This window comes from Bufo bufo, chromosome 1 (genome assembly GCF_905171765.1).
Source record: "Bufo bufo chromosome 1, aBufBuf1.1, whole genome shotgun sequence".
In the NCBI taxonomy this organism is placed as follows: domain Eukaryota; kingdom Metazoa; phylum Chordata; class Amphibia; order Anura; family Bufonidae; genus Bufo; species Bufo bufo.
The window spans coordinates 41,807,306-41,829,482 of record NC_053389.1 but is presented as its reverse complement, the minus strand read 5'-3'; the positions used below and the strand labels follow the sequence as shown (position 1 = coordinate 41,829,482).

The window sequence follows — 22,177 nt, the reverse complement described above, 5'->3', positions numbered from 1 at the left end:
CTGAAACTTGTATATCTCATAAAGGAAACAGGTTCGTGGCAATAACCAAAGACAATTACCTCTCCCAACTGGTTCAGGACCCGACTAGAGGGACGGCCATACTGGACTTAGTATTAACCAATAGACCTGACAGAACAACAGACGTGGGGGGACACCTGGGAAATAGTGACCATAAAGTAATAACCTTCCAATTATCATTCAAAAGAGCGTTTCTACAGGGAGGAGCAAAAATACCAAACTTCAAAAAAGCTAAATTTAGCCAACTAAGAGAGGCCATAGGCCTAACTGACTGGGACAAATTCCTTATAAAAATACAGCCACAAAATGGGATATCTTTAAAAGCATCCTAAAATCTCATTGTGAGAGGTACATACCGTATGGGAATAAAAGGTTAAGAAACAAAAAGAAACCAATGTGGATAAACAGAACTGTAAAGAAAGCAATAAATGACAAAAAAAAAAAGCATATAAATCACTAAAACAGGAGGGTAGCACGGAAGCACTGAAAAACTATAAGGAAAAACTAGAACTTGTAAAAAACTAATAAAAGCAGCCAAACTAGAGACCGAGAGATTAATTGCCAAATAGAGTAAAACTATCCCTAAAATGTTCTTCAATTATATAAATGTTAAAATGTATAAATCTGAAGGTGTCGGCCCTCTACAGAGTAATGAGGGGGGGGGAGTCGCAGAGAGCGACGAGGAGAAAGCAAAGCTGTTAAATATTTTTTTTCTCCAATGTATTCACTGAGGAATAAAAACTGTCAGATGACATGCAGAATGTAAAAATAAATTTCCCATTAAAAGTGTCCTGTCTGACCCAGGAAGAAGTACATCAGCGACTTAAAAATATTAAAATAGACAAATTGTCAGGACCAGATGGCATACACCCCCGTATCCTAAGGGAATGAAGTAATGTCATAGCCAGACCCTTATTTCTGATATTTGCAGACTCTATACTGACAGGGAATGTCCCACAGGATTGGCGCATGGCAAATGTGGTGCCAGTATTCAAAAAGGGTCCAGAAACAGAGCCTGGGAACTATAGGCCGGTAAGTTTAACATCTGTTGCGGGTAAACAGTTTGAAGGTTTTCTGAGAGATGCTATCTTAGAGCATCTCAACGGAAATAAGCAAATAACGCCATATCAGCATGGCTTCGTGAGGGATCGGTCATGTCAAACTAATGTAATCAGTTTCTATGAGGAGGTAAGTTCTAGACTTGACAGCGCCGAATCAATGGATGTCGTATATCTGGACTTCTCCAAAGCATTTGACACTGTACCGCATAAAAGGTTAGTATATAAAATGAGAATGCTTGGACTGGGAGAAAACGTCTGTAAGTGGGTAAGTAACTGGCTGAGTGATAGAAAACAGAGGGTGGTTATTAACGGTACACACTCAGATTGGGTCACTGTCACTAGTGGAGTACCTCAGGGGTCAGTATTGGGCCCTATTCTCTTCAATATATTTATTAATGATCTTGTAGAAGGCTTGCATAGTAAAGTATCAATTTTCGCAGATGACACTAAACTGTGTAAAGTAATTAACACTGAAGAGGACAGTATACTACTACAGAGGGATCTGGATAGATTGGAGGCTTGGGCAGATAAGTGGCAGATGAGGTTTAACACTGACAAATGTAAGGTTATGCACATGGGAAGGAATAATGCAAGTCACCCGTACATACTAAATGGTAAAACACTTGGTAACACTGACATGGAAAAGGATCTAGGAATTTTAATAAACAGCAAACTAAGCTGCAAAAACCAGTGTCAGGCAGATGCTGCCAAGGCCAATAAGATAATGGGTTGCATCAAAAGGGGCATAGATGCCGGTGATGAGAACATAGTCCTACCACTTTACAAATCGCTAGTCAGACCACACATGGAGGACTGTGTACAGTTGTGGCCAAAAGTTTTGAGAATTACATAAATATTGGAAAAGTTGCTGCTTAAGTTTTTATAACAGCAATTTGCATATAGTCCAGAATGTTATGAAGAGTGATCAGATGAATTGCATAGTCCTTCTTTGCCATGAAAATTAACTTAATCCCAAAAACACCTTTCCACTGCATTTCATTGCTGTCATTAAAGGACCTGCTGAGATCATTTCAGTAATCGTCTTGTTAACTCAGGTGAGAATGTTGACGAGCACAAGGCTGGAGATCATTGTCAGGCTGATTGGGTTAAAATGGCAGACTTGACATGTTAAAAGGAGGGCGATGCTTGAAATCATTGTTCTTTCATTGTTAACCATGGTAACCTGCAAAGAAACGCGTGCAGCCATCATTGCGTTGCATAAAAATGGCTTCACAGGCAAGGATATTGTGGCTACTAAGATTGCACCTCAATCAACAATTTATAGGATCATCAAGAAAAGAGGTTCAATTCTTGTTAAGAAGGCTTCAGGGCGTCCAAGAAAGTCCAGCAAGCGCCAGGATCGTCTCCTAAAGAGGATTCAGCTGCGGGATCGGAGTGCCATCAGTGCAGAGCTTGCTCAGGAATGGCAGCAGGCAGGTGGGAGCGCATCTGCACGCACAGTGAGGCGAAGACTTTTGGAAGATGACCTGGTGTCAAGAAGGGCAGCGAAGAAGCCACTTCTCTCCAAAAAACCCATCAGGGACAGATTGATCTTCTGCAGAAAGTTTGGTGAATGGACTGCTGAGGACTGGGGCAAAGTCATATTCTCCGATGAAGCCTCTTTCCGATTGTTTGGGGCATCTGGAAAAAGGCTTGTCCGGAGAAGAAAAGGTGAGCGCTACCATCAGTCCTGTGTCATGCCAACAGTAAAGTATCCTGAGACCATTCATGTGTGGGGTTGCTTCTCATCCAAGGGAGTGGGCTCACTCACAATTTTGCCCAAAAACACAGCCATGAATAAAGAATGGTACCAAAACACCCTCCAACAGCAACTTCTTCCAACAATCCAACAACAGTTTGGTGAAGAACAATGCATTTTCCAGCACGATGGAGCACTTGTGCCATAAGGCAAAAGTGATAACTAAGTGGCTCGGGGACCAAAACGTTGACATTTTGGGTCCATGGCCTGGAAACTCCCCAGATCTTAATCCCATTGAGAACTTGTGGTCAATTCTCAAGAGGCGGGTGGACAAACAAAAACCCACTAATTCTGACAAACTCCAAGAAGTGATTATGAAAGAATGGGTTGCTATCAGTCAGGAATTGTCCCAGAAGTTGATTGAGAGCATGCCCAGTCGAATTGCAGAGGTCCTGAAAAAGAAAGGCCAACACTACAAATACTGACTCTTTGCATAAATGTCATGGAATTGTCGATAAAAGCCTTTGAAACGTATGAAGTGCGTGTAATTATATTTCACTACATCACAGAAACAACTGAAACAAAGATCTAAAAGCAGTTTAGCAGCAAACTTTTGTGAAAACTAAGATTTGTGTCATTCTCAAAACTTTTGCCCACGACTGTACAGTTCTGGGCTCCTGTGAACAAGGCAGACATAGCAGAGCTGGAGAGGGTCCAGAGGAGGGCAACTAAAGTAATAACTGGAATGGGGCAACTACAGTACCCTGAAAGATTATCAAAATTAGGATTATTCACTTTAGAAAAAAGACGACTGAGGGGAGATCTAATTAATATGTATAAATATATCAGGGGTCAGTACAGAGATCACACCCATCAGCTATTTATGCCCAGGACTGTGACTGTGACGAGGGGACATCCTCTGCGTCTGGAGGAAAGAAGGTTTGTACACAAACATAGAAGAGGATTCTTTACAGTAAGAGCAGTGAGACTATGGAGCTCTCTGCCTGAGGAGGTGGTGATGGTGAGTACAATAAAGGAATTCAGGAGGGGCCTGGATGTATTTCTGGAGTGTAATAATATTACAGGCTATAGCTACTAGAGAGGGGTCGTTGATCCAGGGAGTTATTCTGATTGGAGTCGGGAAGGAATTTTTTATTCCCCTAAAGTGAGGAAAATTGGCTTCTACCTCCACAGGGTTTTTTGTTTTTTTTCCTCCCTCTGGATCAACTTGCAGGATGACAGGCCGAACTGGATGGACAAATGTCTTTTTTCGGCCTTATGTACTATGTTACAACGGCACCCGTGTGTCCATCTTCCGCTGCTGCGCACTGGCTCCCGTGTGTTGTCAGTTGTGACCACGGCATCTGAGGGCTGAAAAACCAGGAGCGCTGTGCTCCCAGGTCTCGAACGGGTCCCCCACACGACGATCAGGGTGGCCATTTAGTGGTTGTGAAAGGCCAGAGCCTGCTGGAGGCTATCACAGGTATATTCCAATTCAGGCCTGCAGGTGGCAGCACTACAGTGGAATATACTGAACTTTTACTGAATAGAAATGGCAATCTGATGATTGCATGTTGAGGTTCCTAAAAATGTTTTTTTTTAATTAACAAATAATTTTAAAAATTCAAATCACGCCCCCTTCCCCAGAATGAAAATAAACATCATAGGCATCACCCCGTCCCAAAACACCCCCCACTCTTTTAAAATATAAATTTATTTATTCTGTACAGTGAACGCCATAACCATGACCAATTTGCAGTTTTTCATCACTTCACCTCCCAAAAACATTAAATAAAAAGTGATCAAAGACACACACAACCCTAAATGAGCCCCCACACAGCTCCATAGACTGAAATATAAAAAAGTTATGGGGAAAAGACTATGGAGATGAAAAGATAAAAATGAAGGTAACCGATCAATTTTACTACACGGGGAATGCGATATAAAGACAAAACCCATAAAACTTAGATTTTTTTTTTAAAAAAATGTAATTCCTCCACCTTTGGAATTTTTTCCAGTTTACCCTTCTGACCACCTAAGACTGACTCTGCACCCTGCTCATGGCCTATCAGAATCAGTAGGGGTCTGACACCCTGCCCTCCCCCCGCCCATAAGCTGTTCAGTTGCAGATACAGCGCCAGAACTCCGCAGCTCCATCCATTGATTGGTGGACGGAGCTGGTAACTGCAGCTCTGCTCACATGGAAGTGAATGGGAGCAGCGCTGCAGTTACCAGCTCCGTCCACTGCACAGTGGATGGAGCTGTGGAGTTCTGGCATCGGAGCTACATGGTAACAGCTGATTGGCGGGTGTTGGACCCCCGCCAATCTGATACTGAGGATAGACCATCAATAACCAAATCCTGGATAACCTCTTAAATGCAGGGCTTAACTGTTGGGGTGTGGCCACTCATAACCCGCAAGTTTCCGATGATTTACACCTAAAACTGGCATTAATTATAGGTCATATATATGCCAGCTGATGGTGCACGGACTGTCAGGAGACTGACTTCCCATGATCTAATGAATCTACTTTAAGTGACGCTGGCCCTTTAAATGGTGCTGAGCCTCTTGTGATTTGCACGCTCGTTTCCCCCCCAGTGCACAGAACATGAAGCGTCACCTGTTTCTCGGTATTAGTCACACTCAGTTGAGTTTTCACGAGCAGCCATTACTGTGTGATAGAAACCTTCCGCCCCCGCTGCTTCCCTTTTGGGCGTCCTCCACCCTGCAGGGCGTGCCCCTTCCCAAATAAACAGTTTACCCGACAAATCCTCTACGGTGGGTTTGTCCAGTCCAGGGTCCCTGAAGCTAAAAATCATCCAGAAACATAAAATATAATTTTACGATAGATCTCTGCTAGGTGGCGCTGTTGCAGCTTGAGTCAGGGGTATCTCATGGTTTCTGCGCTCGGCCGCTGTGACATTCTGGAGGTGAATCACATGTGGGTAATGAGTGACTGCGCTGACGTAGGGCGCAGATATCTGTTGTGTAGATCAGTGGCGGCCGCGCTACCTACGTCGCTCTGCTCCACGCAGGAAGTCAAAATCAATCAACTGCAGCCAAGTGATGAAATAGAAGCTTCTGCTGCCGTTCCTCATGTGACCACTGGAGGGCAGTCAAGAGAAATGCTGCAAATTCTACGCCACAAAGCGATTTCTAGGAAAGCTGGTCGGCGGCGGCAACGCATAGGGCTGCCTTTATAGCCATCATGGCAGTGGTCACCCAGCTTTTCCAGACTCCTGACCAGTAATGCGACCCAGTTATACAGGAGCGAGGATGTGTACTAATTAGCCAGAACCTTGATTATTACAGTGGCGCCTGTCAGGGACAGTCCATTCCTTAGGGGGTCTGACCACTTTCTGGTTACTATTGACCAATGACTTTTGATCATTTATCAAACTGGTGTAAAGTAGAACTGGCTTAGTTGCCCATAGCAACCAATCAGATTCCACCTAAGCCAGTTCTACTTTACACCAGTTTGATAAATGACCCCCATCGTCTTTGTAAAGAGTCTGTGCCATTTTCAATAGTTCATAAGGTATGCCCCCTCGTTTGCCAGTTCTTTTCTGCTGTCCACACAGAGGTCTGGTCCATAAAATGGCGGCTCATGGAGGGTCATGTGACCAGGCAAATCGCCTCCATTTCATATCTCCTCTATTCAAGTACACCGCACCTGACATCTGCACCTCACTTGTACAGTTGGGAGTTAAGTGCAATATGGTTATAGGAAAAGTCAGGTGTCACATGACCCTCCATCAGCGGCCATCTTGTCTACAGGTCAAGATCCGACTAACAAGGGGGCATGGCTTGGGCAATATAGCAAATGGCACAGAATTTATTATCAGATATATGCCAACTCCCACAATTCCCTGCTGTATAGCTGTAGGCTGTCCAGGCATGCTGGGAGTTGTAGTTTAGCAACAGCTGAAGAGCCGCAGGTTCTTACATACATGTTGGTCACAAGCAGCCAAAAATTGGCCACCCCCTTTAAGTTGATATTGTAAGCAGGTTGGGCTACTTTCACATCTGCGGTTTTGTATTTTCCGGTTTTGAGGACCGGCAGAGGATCTCTAAACCGGAGCAAAACGGTTCAGTTCGATTTAATGCCCCAGGATGCATCCGTATTAAACCGAAACTAATGAAGCATTGTAAGTCAATAGGTGACAGATTTTTTTCGGATCTAAAAAAAAACGGATCCGGCACCATTGACTGACATTGTTTTTGGAGCCGGATCCGTTTTGTTCCGTTTCGCAGACTGCATACAAAACTGAACAAACTGGAACTGATGCATACGGAATGGATTTTTCTCTATTCAGAACGTATGGTGACAAAACTAATTTTGTAAACGTATGGTGATCTCAAAACCGCAGAAGTGAAAGTAGCCTAAAATGGTAAGAGACGGCTAGCCGTCCAGTCCAGTCTCACAGACAAGCTACTGTACAGCAAATAGCTGACAACCTTCTGCAGATGATGAGAGAAGGGTGTCAGGACACCGCAGCCTGCTGCATACTGGTTATAGCGCCCATGTTGATCCCTGTGTCAGACCTGGACCATGGAGCAGTGGAAGAAGGAGGCCAGGTCTCATCCTGGGCGGCCGGGTGCACGTGGGGAAGAGATTGCACCAGGTGCCCTATGGGAAGAAGACAAGCTGGCGGAGGCAGGGTGATGCACTGGGCTATGTTCTGCTGGAAACTTTGGGTCCTGGCATCATGTGGACGTGACAGGTGCCACCTACCTAACCAGCGGTGCCCCCTATTGGCAGTGGCAGGATAATGCCCCGGTCACAAATGGTCTGATGAACATGACAAAGAGATGAAGGTGATAAATTGTCTCCCCAGATCTCCATATGATCATCATCTGTGGGATGTTCTGGAAAACCAAGTCTGGTCCATGGAGGCCGCACATCACAACTTACAGGATCTGCTGCCGAATGATGCCTCGGAGGGTCACAGCTGTTTTGGTGGCTCAAGGTGGACCTACATGGTTGGGTTTAAAGGGGTATTCCATTTATCCCCACGCAATAGGGGATAACTATTATCTGTGGGTGTTCTACCACTAGGGCCCCCATGAGAACGGAGGCCCCGTACCTCCTGCAGCCTCTTGAAATGAAGGGAGCGGCCAGTCCCACATTCACATGGCCGCTCCATTAATTTCTATAGGAGTTCTGGAGAAAGGTGAGTAGAGCGCTCAGCTGTCTCCGGACCTCCCATAGAAATGAATGGAGCAGGTGCACACATGCCCAACCGGCCGCTCCACTCATTTCAGGGGGAGGGTACAGAGCCACAGGGTTCTTGTGATTGGTGGGGTCCTATGGATAACCGGAAAACCCCTTTAACATTATGGCTGATTGGTTCAGTTGGGATGTAGGGGAAGTGCCCCCACTACCGCCCTGAGGTCACACATGATTCCTATTATAGATGAACCTATCAGAGGGCATAGCTCAGAGCGTTTCAATAATCACATAATTCTTAAGAAAAGTGAAAAAAACACAAAATATTTTATTAATATGAAAATACAAAATATTACAATATCTTAATATTTACATGATCATATAAAAAGGAATGTACCTGAGCAAGAGCATGAACTATACAAAGCAATGGATGATGGGAAATTGTCAAAAGTGTCCGTAAAGGAACCCTAGTGTCTAATGGCATCCAAATGATGGTGCTTAATGGGGGGGAGAAGGTAAAAGTTTTTGATACCCTGAAAGTCTTGGTAAAGTTAAGCATATCACTCTCCAAAACGTTGTCGTCGTCCCCATCACCATCACCCTATTGCAGCCAGTGTCTGCAGTGTTCTTCAGTGCTTGTATTAGAGCGGTTATGGCTGCCGATTGAGGTTCTACCCTGCTATATGCAGTAGATACTCAAGATCAGTCCAAGACCATTCTGAAGTCCTTAGTCTCTGGTGTAGAGCCATCTTGGCTCTTCAGACGTTCTTCTGCCTCTGACTGTGGCTCTTGGATTCCTGCTGATGTCCTTGTGAGGGTCGGTTCAGAAGATCCTGGAGGTCACACACAAATTTGTAGACGTAACGTTGGCCACCGGTCTTGTGGATGATGTTCTTGTGGTAGTAGTAGCGTAACCCACGGCTCAGCTTCTCGTAGTTCATCCTGGGCTTGTTCTTGCGTTTCCCCCAGCGACGAGCCACCTAAAAACCAACCATAAATGATGTCAAGCAAAAGCCCAAAGAGCAGGTATAGAGGGTAAGAAGAAGACACTCATAGAGGATGATGAGGGTGAGAAGAAGATGCTTGTGTAGGAATATGAAGGGCATGAAAAAGACGCTTGTAGAGGAACATGCAGGGAGGAAAGAAGACACTCGAAGATGGAGAGTGAGGAGAAGACACTTTTAGATGAAGATGGAGGGTGAGAAGAAGATGCTCGTGTAGGAAGTCAGAAGGCAAGAAGAAAATGCTTTTGTTTGAAAATGGAGGGTGAGAAGAAGATGCTCATAAAGGAAGGTGGAGGGAGAGAAGACACTTGTAGAGGAAGATGGTGGGTAAGGAAACACCTAAGAAAGTGGAGGGTGAGAAGAAGCCACTGATAGAAGAAGATATAGTGTAAGAAGAAGACATTCATAGAGGAAGATGGAGGGTGAGTAGAAGATGCTGGTGTTGGAAATGGAGGGTGAGAAAAAAGCATATAGAGAGATGACAGGTAAGAAGATGCTTGTGAGGGAAAATGGGTGGATGAGAAGATATTCATAGAGGAAATGGAGGGTGAGAAGAAGAAGACGCTCATAGAAGATGAAGGATGGGGAGATGCTTGTGGAGGAAGATGGACCTACCTCATTGGGATCAGAAAGTTTGAACTCCCAGCCATTGCCCGTCCAGCTGATTAGTTTCTCACAGGATGAATCTTGTAATAATTCCAGGAGGAACTGCCAGAGTTGAATTGGACCAGAACCAGCTTTAAGGAAAGAAGAAGAAAACATATTGTGATTTGACTGACGTATCACACAGGGTTAGATGCAGATACAGCATTTAGAAGGCAGTATCACACACGATAGGATTAGCTACACCAACTCAGCAGTTGGCGTTATACTATGATAGGATTAGGTACACCAAACAGTATCACACATGATAGGCTTAGATACGTGGCCCATCAGACAGTATAACGGGATAGGATTAGAAATATGGGTCAGTAAACTGCCTTACACATAGGCTTAGATAAAGCAGCTCAACAGACAGTATCACAGGTTAGGCTTAGATACAGCGGCTCAGCAGATATCCCATATCAAGGGCTTAGATACAGCTTCACAGAAGACAGTATCACATGATAGTCTTAGATGTCCACTCAGCAGACAGGATTACATATGACTGGCTTAGATACAGCAGTCAGAAAGCAGTATGACACCTGCAAGGCTTAGATACACAGTACTCTGCAGGGAAGGATTGGGGGGGTTGTATTGACTTCTCACCTGATGTCGGGGGCTTGTTATCTCTTGCTTCCATGCTCTTCTGACCATAAGTGGTGTAGCATCCTTCTTTATCAGTGTCGGCTGTGAGGCCGGACGTCTGATGGAAACCAGTTTTGTTGTAGTGGAAACCTAAGTAATGACAACATATTATATTATGTCGGATGATGGTGGTGATAGTTAACGACTGATAAAATAACTTGTGTGCAGTATAAGTTCTGACGTTTCATCAGTAAACCTATCCGCCGATACATTTCACCTGCACTGAAACATTGTAACAAACTATCGCAACTGGACTGAGAGTTGTCTAGGCTGGACACAACCGTAACAAACCCTCGGCTGTGAAAAGTATTCAATGTATGGATAAACATCAATGCTTCCATTCACTGACAGCAAGCAGATATCTTGCGAATGGTGAGACATTGAAACATAAAGTCTATGAGAACGTTCCCATTACGACAACTTACTCCCAATCCACAGCATAGGGGATAAGAGTCTGATCGGCGGGGGTCTCAACCGATCATGAGAATTGGGGCCTGTGCTCCCCATTCGAATGGTCACGCCCCCGCCAATCAGACATATCCCCTATCCGGCTGTGACTATGGAATAAGTTATCGTAATGGGACAACCCCTTTAAGGTTGGTTCATGCTATGTCACTCGTACAGAAATGCAGGTGTGGGTGATTGGTAAGGGGCGTCCCCTCTACTATGCTGCGTGGATATTAGACCCTCCTGTTCTTACCTGTGAGGGACGTTCTCTGCACCGCCGATCGTGGGCTGGCTTGCGTCCTCAGATCTTGGGACTGGTTGCAGCTCATCCAGGTGGAGTCGTCCCAGCTGTTCCATTCTTGAGATGCCCAGGAGAAACTCTGATCCCCCACCGAGCCGGCAGCCATATTGCCGGAGTAGGCATCCGGTGTGATAAAGGACGGCTCCTCCTGGGAGTGGTACAAGGAGTCGTCGCTGTGGTGGGCGGCCTGATGCTGAAGTTCCTCCGTCATCCCAGGGAGTAAAGTCTGGAACGACTGCAGATATTCCTCTTGGTTTGCTGAATCCAGTCCTAGTAACCCAAAAAAAAAAAAATAATGATATTTAACCCATTGTGCTCAATTTAAAGGGACGGTGTAACGTTTTCCTGAAAAAACTACTATAAATATAAAATATAATTGGCTTATATATATGATTGTTATAACCGGAAATAACAGCAGCATGGAAGCCGCAGTGGAACTACAAGTACCAGCATGCCTCACCAGATCAAGGGCTAAGTTAGACTGTGGGCCTCCAGCTGCCGGGGGACCCTGTGCTGAGGATGCAAGTGAATGATGGAGCTTGTATTTCTGCAACTGCTAAGGAGGGTTTGTATGACAGCGGATGTTGGGACTTGTAGTTCCACCACAACTGGACAAGCCGTGCCCATTATATATACTATTCGTCAGCACCCGCTGCCTACCTTGGCTGTAGGGTTCCCAGTAATACAGGGACGATTCTGTGTAGGCATCAGAGGAGGAAACGCGGGCAGCGCCCAGGCATGATGCAGCTGAGTTGGGGTACAGTCCCTTCCCTGTGTTCATCTCAAAATCACATAAAAAAGCTGGATCTTCATATCTGAAATCTGAAAAATAAATAAAGGGGTGTTTGGGGTTACCGCCTCATTCTGTGCGCCCCATCAGAACTATGGGCTGTATACAATGCAACCCTTTAGAATCCTGCGGCTGCAACATTGTAACACATTTGTTTACAAACAGGAAAGCTGTGTACAGTATAATGAGGGTGGTGAGGACATGGTGGGAGTTGTAGTCCTACAGGGGCTGACCCCTGCCTCTAATCTATGTTTACCCAGACATCAGCTTAGTCTCCAACCTCCTCCTGAGAGGGAACGTAACCCTTTGTCACCCAGAAAAGCCACTTACCTATGGAAGTGTCCACATTGGGGACCTCCTGGGGGGTCATCTCGGGGCAGTAAAAGCTGCTGGATTCCATCTGCGGCAGAGAGAATAGAAGAAGACATTACTACAGATGTCAGGTCTGACAGGATGGGGGGCTGCTCTGCCTATTGGGGGGCTGCTGCTGCTGGTGATGAATGAAGTAGTAACATACAGTTAATGGAGAGGACTGCAAGAAATCAGAAACCCCAGGGGTAACTTTTAGGGTGTCAGGGTGCTGAGGAGGAATGTTCGGGTGCAGTCTAGTAAAGAAAGTGGCTTCTGAGGTGAAGCAGATGTGGTGGGGTTCAGGGTGACATTTGGGGTGCTGCTGGCCATACATAGAAGAACACAGGGTGCTGAACATAAGGTAAGGTCTATAAGAAACAATTCTAGGGTGCAGGTAGATAAGGACGAAGCTCAGTGGGGGGCACTCACCTCTGTCTGTGCGGCTGCTGCTGCTTCTGGTGCTTCCCTATGGTCGTGTCCTAGATGTGCAGAACATTCAACCTTCCCTCCCTGCTGCCCCCTATATACAGCCAGCCCTCCTCTGATTGGTGGCCTGGGAGGTGACGTGACATTCTTCTCTAAACTTTCAAGGGGGGAGAATTTCCGTGATGTCACAAATCACAACTCCAGACTCCTGTCCCTTTAAGAGGGAGGGGGGGGGGTCTTATCAGTGGGATCATATGGCAGCCTGACACCAGGGACATGGGGGGGGGGGGGGGGGGGCACTGACAAATAATGTCCAGCACTCATTAACTGAGAGGATTAATACTGGGCTATAAATAACCTGCGGGGGTCCAAGGTACAAGACCCCGACAATTATAGAAAGATGCTGGTGTAAAGATCTGAAATAACTGCATGAGGGGTAGATAGATAACATTAGATAGATAATTAATAGATATAAGAGATTGATAGATAGATAGATAGATAGATAGATAGATAGATAGATAGATAGATAGATAGATAGATAGATAGATAGGAGATAGATAGAAAAATAGATAATTAATAGATATAAGAGATAGATAGATAATATTAGATAGATAGAAGAGAGACAGATGATAATAGATAGATCAATGATAGATACTCTATTTTTATTAGATAGATAATTAATAGATAGGAGAGATAGATAATAGATAGATAATTAATAGATAGATAGATAATAGATAGATAGATAATAGATAGATAATAGATAGATAGATAATAGATAGATAATAGATAGATAGATAGATAATAGATAGATAGATAAATAGATAATAGATAATATTAGATAGATAGAAGAGAGACAGATAGATGATAATAGATAGATCAATGATAGATACTCTATTTTTATTAGATAGATAATTAATAGATAGGAGAGAGATAGACAGACCCCACCTCAACCCAATTATTTTCCCAAATGTCTTTTTTCAACCTTATAAACTATGTTACTATTTATATATCAATTTAAGGCTACTTTCACACTGGCGTTTTGGTTTCCGTTTCTGAGATCCGTTCAGGGCTCCCACACGCGGTCCAAAACGGATCAGTTTTGCCCTAATGCCGTCTGAATGGAAAAGGATCCGCTCAGAATGCATCAGTTTGCCTCCGTTCCGTCTCCATTCCGTCTGACAAAACTGAGCCAAACGGATCCGTCCTGACACACAACATAAGTCAATGGGGACGGATCCGTTTTTTCTGACACAATAGAAAACGGATCCGCCCCCCATTGACTGTCCAGCGTTACTCATGGTGTGGATACACGTCTTCCAGCTCAGTTCGTCTTCCATCCTTTTTCCTTAATCTCTCACTGGCAACTTGTGTTTGAAAAAGGTCTAAGTTGACGGAAACCTCGCGCTGTCACCTTGTAGTTTCCTTGCATAAGAAAAATAAAGACACCTTGATATCACCATAGTCATCGGAGCGCTGAAGTTTCTGTGTCGACATTTCTGCGGGCGAGGAACCCACAACCCCAGCACCCATCTAACCAGGACAAGAGCGCCACGCCATCCTACCTTGACTTTCAATGGAGTTCATGACGGATCCATCTTGGCTATATAAGACATAATACAACCGGATCCGTTCATGACGGATGCATGCAGTTGTATGTTTTTACAGATCCGTCCGAATCCGCATAAAAAACGCTAGTGTGAAAGTAGCCTAATATGTATTTATCAGTCTCTCATATCTAAGTAGTTAAAGGGGTATTCCCATCCCAGACATATTGCACCTACACTGAGATCGGAGCCCTGAAAGTTGTGGAGGGCGCACTGCGCATGCGCAGCCGCCCTCCATTCATTTCTATGGGGCCGCCGAAAATAGTCGAGCGCTGGCTCGGCTATTTCCACCAGCTCTATAGAAATGAATGGGAGCAGTGGCCGTGCAAGCGTGGCGGGCTCCCATTCACTGCTATGGGGAGAGCGCTTGGTGGTGGCCGGTCCCCAGAAACTAAGGGTCCTCCGGCCACCACCTTCCCTGCTCCATTCTCGATATAGGTGCTGGGACCCGCACTTATCAGACAATGGGGGCATATCCTAGCATCTGTCTATTGGTCTATCTATCTGAAAAAATATAGAATGAGGCAGCACTCCAAAATGGTAAAAAAAGGGTCCATCATTTTGGAGTGCTGCCTCATTCTATATTTTTAGGATGTATATGGGCTCCATAACCTACAGCCAGGAGGGATTGCACCCACATTACTATCTTGACTAGTGCTGCTCTTCTTTATCTACATCAGCCATGATCAACCTGCGCCTATATTAGTAAGTCCCACGGTCATCTTACATCAGGCATGCTCAGCCTGCGCCTATATTAGTAAGTCCTACGGTCATCTTACATCAGGGATGCTCAGCCTGCGCCTATATTAGTAAGTCCCACGGTCATCTTACATCAGGCATGCTCAGCCTGCGCCTATATTAGTAAGTCCCACGGTCATCTTACATCAGGCATGCTCAGCCTGCGCCTATATTAGTAAGTCCCACGGTCATCTTACATCAGGCATGCTCAGCCTGCGCCTATATTAGTAAGTCCCACGGTCATCTTACATCAGGCATGCTCAGCCTGCAGCCTATATTAGTAAGTCCCACGGTCATCTTACATCAGGCATGCTCAGCCTGCAGCCTATATTAGTAAGTCCCACGGTCATCTTACATCAGGCATGCTCAGCCTGCGCCTATATTAGTAAGTCCCAGAGTCATCTTACATCAGGCATGCTCAGCCTGCGCCTATATTAGTAAGTCCCACGGTCATCTTACATCAGGCATGCTCAACCTGCGCCTATATTAGTAAGTCCCACGGTCATCTTACATCAGGCATGCTCAGCCTGCAGCCTATATTAGTAAGTCCCACGGTCATCTTACATCAGGCATGCTCAACCTGCGCCTATATTAGTAAGTCCCACGGTCATCTTACATCAGGCATGCTCAACCTGCGCCTATATTAGTAAGTCCCACGGTCTCTTACATCAGGCATGCTCAACCTGCGCCTATATTAGTAAGTCCCACGGTCATCTTACATCAGGCATGATCAACCTGCGCCTATATTAGTAAGTCCCACGGTCATCTTACATCAGGCATGCTCAACCTGCGCCTATATTAGTAAGTCCCACGGTCATCTTACATCAGGCATGCTCAACCTGCGCCTATATTAGTAAGTCCCACGGTCATCTTACATCAGGCATGCTCAACCTGCAGCCTATATTAGTAAGTCCCACGGTCATCTTACATCAGGCATGCTCAACCTGCGCCTATATTAGTAAGTCCCACGGTCATCTTACATCAGGCATGCTCAGCCTGCAGCCTATATTAGTAAGTCCCACGGTCATCTTACATCAGGCATGCTCAGCCTGCGCCTATATTAGTAAGTCCCACGGTCTCTTACATCAGGCATGCTCAACCTGCGCCTATATTAGTAAGTCCCACGGTCATCTTACATCAGGCATGCTCAACCTGCGCCTATATTAGTAAGTCCCACGGTCATCTTACATCAGGCATGCTCAACCTGCAGCCTATATTAGTAAGTCCCACGGTCATCTTACATCAGGCATGCTCAACCTGCGCCTATATTAGTAAGTCCCACGGTCATCTTACATCAGGCATGCTCAACCTGCGCCTATATTAGTAAGTCCCACGGTCATCTTACATCAGGCATGATCAACCTGCACCTATATTAGTAAGTCCCACGGTCATCTTACATCAGGCATGCTCAGCCTGCAGCCTATATTAGTAAGTCCCACGGTCATCTTACATCAGGCATGCTCAACCTGCAGCCTATATTAGTAAGTCCCACGGTCATCTTACATCAGGCATGCTCAGCCTGCAGCCTATATTAGTAAGTCCCACGGTCATCTTACATCAGGGATGCTCAACCTGCAGCCTATATTAGTAAGTCCCACGGTCATCTTACATCAGGCATGCTCAACCTGCAGCCTATATTAGTAAGTCCCACGGTCATCTTACATCAGGCATGCTCAACCTGCGCCTATATTAGTAAGTCCCACGGTCATCTTACATCAGGCATGCTCAGCCTGCAGCCTATATTAGTAAGTCCCACGGTCATCTTACATCAGGCATGCTCAGCCTGCACCTATATTAGTAAGTCCCACGGTCATCTTACATCAGGCATGCTCAACCTGCGCCTATATTAGTAAGTCCCACGGTCATCTTACATCAGGCATGCTCAGCCTGCGCCTATATTAGTAAGTCCCACGGTCATCTTACATCAGGCATGCTCAACCTGCGCCTATATTAGTAAGTCCCACGGTCATCTTACATCAGGCATGCTCAACCTGCGCCTATATTAGTAAGTCCCACGGTCATCTTACATCAGGCATGCTCAGCCTGCGCCTATATTAGTAAGTCCCACGGTCATCTTACATCAGGCATGCTCAGCCTGCGCCTATATTAGTAAGTCCCACGGTCATCTTACATCAGGCATGCTTAGCCTGCGCCTATATTAGTAAGTCCCACGGTCATCTTACATCAGGGATGCTAAACCTGCGCCTATATTAGTAAGTCCCACGGTCATCTTACATCAGGCATGCTCAACCTGCGCCTATATTAGTAAGTCCCACGGTCATCTTACATCAGGGATGCTAAACCTGCGCCTATATTAGTAAGTCCCACGGTCATCTTACATCAGGGATGCTCAACCTGCAGCCTATATTAGTAAGTCCCACGGTCATCTTACATCAGGCATGCTCAACCTGCGCCTATATTAGTAAGTCCCACGGTCATCTTACATCAGGCATGCTCAACCTGCAGCCTATATTAGTAAGTCCCACGGTCATCTTACATCAGGCATGCTCAGCCTGCGCCTATATTAGTAAGTCCCACGGTCATCTTACATCAGGCATGCTCAACCTGCGCCTATATTAGTAAGTCCCACTGTCATCTTACATCAGGCATGCTCAGCCTGCAGCCTATATTAGTAAGTACTACGGTCATCTTACATCAGGCATGCTCAGCCTGCCGCCTATATTAGTAAGTCCCACGGTCTCTTACATCAGGCATGCTCAGCCTGCAGCCTATATTAGTAAGTCCCACGGTCATCTTACATCAGGCATGCTCAACCTGCGCCTATATTAGTAAGTCCCACGGTCTCTTACATCAGGCATGCTCAACCTGCGCCTATATTAGTAAGTCCCACGGTCATCTTACATCAGGCATGCTCAGCCTGCGCCTATATTAGTAAGTCCCACGGTCATCTTACATCAGGGATGCTCAACCTGCAGCCTATATTAGTAAGTCCCACGGTCATCTTACATCAGGCATGCTCAACCTGCGCCTATATTAGTAAGTCCCACGGTCATCTTACATCAGGCATGCTCAACCTGCGCCTATATTAGTAAGTCCCACGGTCATCTTACATCAGGCATGCTCAACCTGCAGCCTATATTAGTAAGTCCCACGGTCATCTTACATCAGGCATGCTCAGCCTGCAGCCTATATTAGTAAGTCCCACGGTCATCTTACATCAGGCATGCTCAGCCTGCAGCCTATATTAGTAAGTCCCACGGTCATCTTACATCAGGCATGCTCAACCTGCGCCTATATTAGTAAGTCCCACGGTCATCTTACATCAGGCATGCTCAACCTGCAGCCTATATTAGTAAGTCCCACGGTCATCTTACATCAGGCATGCTCAGCCTGCGCCTATATTAGTAAGTCCCACGGTCATCTTACATCAGGCATGCTCAACCTGCGCCTATATTAGTAAGTCCCACTGTCATCTTACATCAGGCATGCTCAGCCTGCCGCCTATATTAGTAAGTCCCACGGTCTCTTACATCAGGCATGCTCAGCCTGCAGCCTATATTAGTAAGTCCCACGGTCATCTTACATCAGGCATGCTCAACCTGCGCCTATATTAGTAAGTCCCACGGTCTCTTACATCAGGCATGCTCAACCTGCGCCTATATTAGTAAGTCCCACGGTCATCTTACATCAGGCATGCTCAGCCTGCGCCTATATTAGTAAGTCCCACGGTCATCTTACATCAGGGATGCTCAACCTGCAGCCTATATTAGTAAGTCCCACGGTCATCTTACATCAGGCATGCTCAACCTGCGCCTATATTAGTAAGTCCCACGGTCATCTTACATCAGGCATGCTCAACCTGCAGCCTATATTAGTAAGTTCCACGGTCATCTTACATCAGGCATGCTCAGCATGCGCCTATATTAGTAAGTCCCACGGTCATCTTACATCAGGCATGCTCAACCTGCGCCTATATTAGTAAGTCCCACTGTCATCTTACATCAGGCATGCTCAGCCTGCCGCCTATATTAGTAAGTCCCACGGTCTCTTACATCAGGCATGCTCAGCCTGCAGCCTATATTAGTAAGTCCCACGGTCATCTTACATCAGGCATGCTCAACCTGCGCCTATATTAGTAAGTCCCACGGTCTCTTACATCAGGCATGCTCAACCTGCGCCTATATTAGTAAGTCCCACGGTCATCTTACATCAGGCATGCTCAGCCTGCGCCTATATTAGTAAGTCCCACGGTCATCTTACATCAGGCATGCTCAACCTGCGCCTATATTAGTAAGTCCCACAGTCATCTTACATCAGGCATGCTCAGCCTGCAGCCTATATTAGTAAGTCCCACGGTCATCTTACATCAGGCATGCTCAACCTGCGCCTATATTAGTAAGTCCCACGGTCATCTTACATCAGGCATGCTCAACCTGCGCCTATATTAGTAAGTCCCACGGTCATCTTACATCAGGCATGCTCAACCTGCGCCTATATTAGTAAGTCCCACAGTCATCTTACATCAGGCATGCTCAGCCTGCAGCCTATATTAGTAAGTCCCACGGTCATCTTACATCAGGCATGCTCAACCTGCGCCTATATTAGTAAGTCCCACGGTCATCTTACATCAGGCATGCTCAGCCTGTGCCTATATTAGTAAGTCCCACGGTCATCTTACATCAGGCATGCTCAACCTGCAGCCTATATTAGTAAGTCCCACGGTCATCTTACATCAGGCATGCTCAACCTGCGCCTATATTAGTAAGTCCCACGGTCATCTTACATCAGGCATGCTCAACCTGCGCCTATATTAGTAAGTCCCACGGTCATCTTACATCAGGCATGCTCAACCTGCGCCTATATTAGTAAGTCCCACGGTCATCTTACATCAGGCATGCTCAGCCTGTGCCTATATTAGTAAGTCCCACGGTCATCTTACATCAGGCATGCTCAACCTGCAGCCTATATTAGTAAGTCCCACGGTCATCTTACATCAGGCATGCTCAACCTGCGCCTATATTAGTAAGTCCCACGGTCATCTTACATCAGGCATGCTCAACCTGCGCCTATATTAGTAAGTCCCACGGTCATCTTACATCAGGCATGCTCAACCTGCGCCTATATTAGTAAGTCCCACGGTCATCTTACATCAGGCATGCTCAGCCTGCAGCCTATATTAGTAAGTCCCACGGTCATCTTACATCAGGCATGCTCAGCCTGCAGCCTATATTAGTAAGTCCCACGGTCATCTTACATCAGGCATGCTCAACCTGCGCCTATATTAGTAAGTCCCACGGTCATCTTACATCAGGCATGCTCAACCTGCCGCCTATATTAGTAAGTCCCACGGTCATCTTACATCAGGCATGCTCAACCTGCCGCCAATATTAGTAAGTACCACGGTCATCTTACATCAGGCATGCTCAGCCTGCGCCTATATTAGTAAGTCCCACGGTCATCTTACATCAGGCATGCTCAACCTGCAGCCTATATTAGTAAGTACCACGGTCATCTTACATCAGGCATGCTCAACCTGCAGTCTATATTAGTAAGTCCCACGGTCATCTTACATCAGGCATGCTCAACCTGCCGCCTATATTAGTAAGTCCCACGGTCATCTTACATCAGGCATGCTCAACCTGCAGCCTATATTAGTAAGTCCCACAGTCATCTTACATCAGGCATGCTCAACCTGCGCCTATATTAGTAAGTCCCACGGTCATCTTACATCAGGCATGCTCAACCTGCGCCTATATTAGTAAGTCCCACGGTCATCTTACATCAGGCATGCTCAGCCTGCAGCCTATATTAGTAAGTCCCACGGTCATCTTACATCAGGCATGCTCAGCCTGCAGCCTATATTAGTAAGTCCCACGGTCATCTTACATCAGGCATGCTCAACCTGCGCCTATATTAGTAAGTCCCACGGTCATCTTACATCAGGCATGCTCAGCCTGCCGCCTATATTAGTAAGTCCCACGGTCATCTTACATCAGGCATGCTCAACCTGCGCCTATATTAGTAAGTCCCACTGTCATCTTACATCAGGCATGCTCAGCATGCGCCTATATTAGTAAGTCCCACGGTCATCTTACATCAGGCATGCTCAACCTGCGCCTATATTAGTAAGTCCCACTGTCATCTTACATCAGGCATGCTCAGCCTGCCGCCTATATTAGTAAGTCCCACGGTCTCTTACATCAGGCATGCTCAGCCTGCAGCCTATATTAGTAAGTCCCACGGTCATCTTACATCAGGCATGCTCAACCTGCGCCTATATTAGTAAGTCCCACGGTCTCTTACATCAGGCATGCTCAACCTGCGCCTATATTAGTAAGTCCCACGGTCATCTTACATCAGGCATGCTCAGCCTGCGCCTATATTAGTAAGTCCCACGGTCATCTTACATCAGGCATGCTCAACCTGCGCCTATATTAGTAAGTCCCACAGTCATCTTACATCAGGCATGCTCAGCCTGCAGCCTATATTAGTAAGTCCCACGGTCATCTTACATCAGGCATGCTCAACCTGCGCCTATATTAGTAAGTCCCACGGTCATCTTACATCAGGCATGCTCAACCTGCGCCTATATTAGTAAGTCCCACGGTCATCTTACATCAGGCATGCTCAACCTGCGCCTATATTAGTAAGTCCCACAGTCATCTTACATCAGGCATGCTCAGCCTGCAGCCTATATTAGTAAGTCCCACGGTCATCTTACATCAGGCATGCTCAACCTGCGCCTATATTAGTAAGTCCCACGGTCATCTTACATCAGGCATGCTCAGCCTGTGCCTATATTAGTAAGTCCCACGGTCATCTTACATCAGGCATGCTCAACCTGCGCCTATATTAGTAAGTCCCACGGTCATCTTACATCAGGCATGCTCAACCTGCGCCTATATTAGTAAGTCCCACGGTCATCTTACATCAGGCATGCTCAACCTGCGCCTATATTAGTAAGTCCCACGGTCATCTTACATCAGGCATGCTCAGCCTGCAGCCTATATTAGTAAGTCCCACGGTCATCTTACATCAGGCATGCTCAGCCTGCAGCCTATATTAGTAAGTCCCACGGTCATCTTACATCAGGCATGCTCAACCTGCGCCTATATTAGTAAGTCCCACGGTCATCTTACATCAGGCATGCTCAGCCTGCCGCCTATATTAGTAAGTCCCACGGTCATCTTACATCAGGCATGCTCAACCTGCGCCTATATTAGTAAGTCCCACTGTCATCTTACATCAGGCATGCTCAGCCTGCCGCCTATATTAGTAAGTCCCACGGTCATCTTACATCAGGCATGCTCAGCCTGCAG

General features: G+C 46.0%; 1 protein-coding gene across 1 annotated transcript; it reads right to left on the bottom strand.

Annotated features, from left to right (window-relative positions):
- Positions 1-8,548: 8,548 nt before the first annotated feature.
- ETV2 (ETS variant transcription factor 2) lies at positions 8,549-12,663 on the bottom strand. The gene is made up of 7 exons (XM_040422359.1): positions 12,559-12,663; positions 12,109-12,178; positions 11,649-11,810; positions 10,941-11,258; positions 10,202-10,330; positions 9,569-9,690; positions 8,549-8,929 (listed from the first exon to the last, which is right to left on the bottom strand). The coding sequence occupies exons 2-7, from the start codon at positions 12,176-12,178 to the stop codon at positions 8,708-8,710; spliced, it is 1,023 nt and encodes a 340-aa protein (XP_040278293.1). The 5' UTR covers positions 12,559-12,663; the 3' UTR covers positions 8,549-8,707.
- Positions 12,664-22,177: the final 9,514 nt, after the last annotated feature.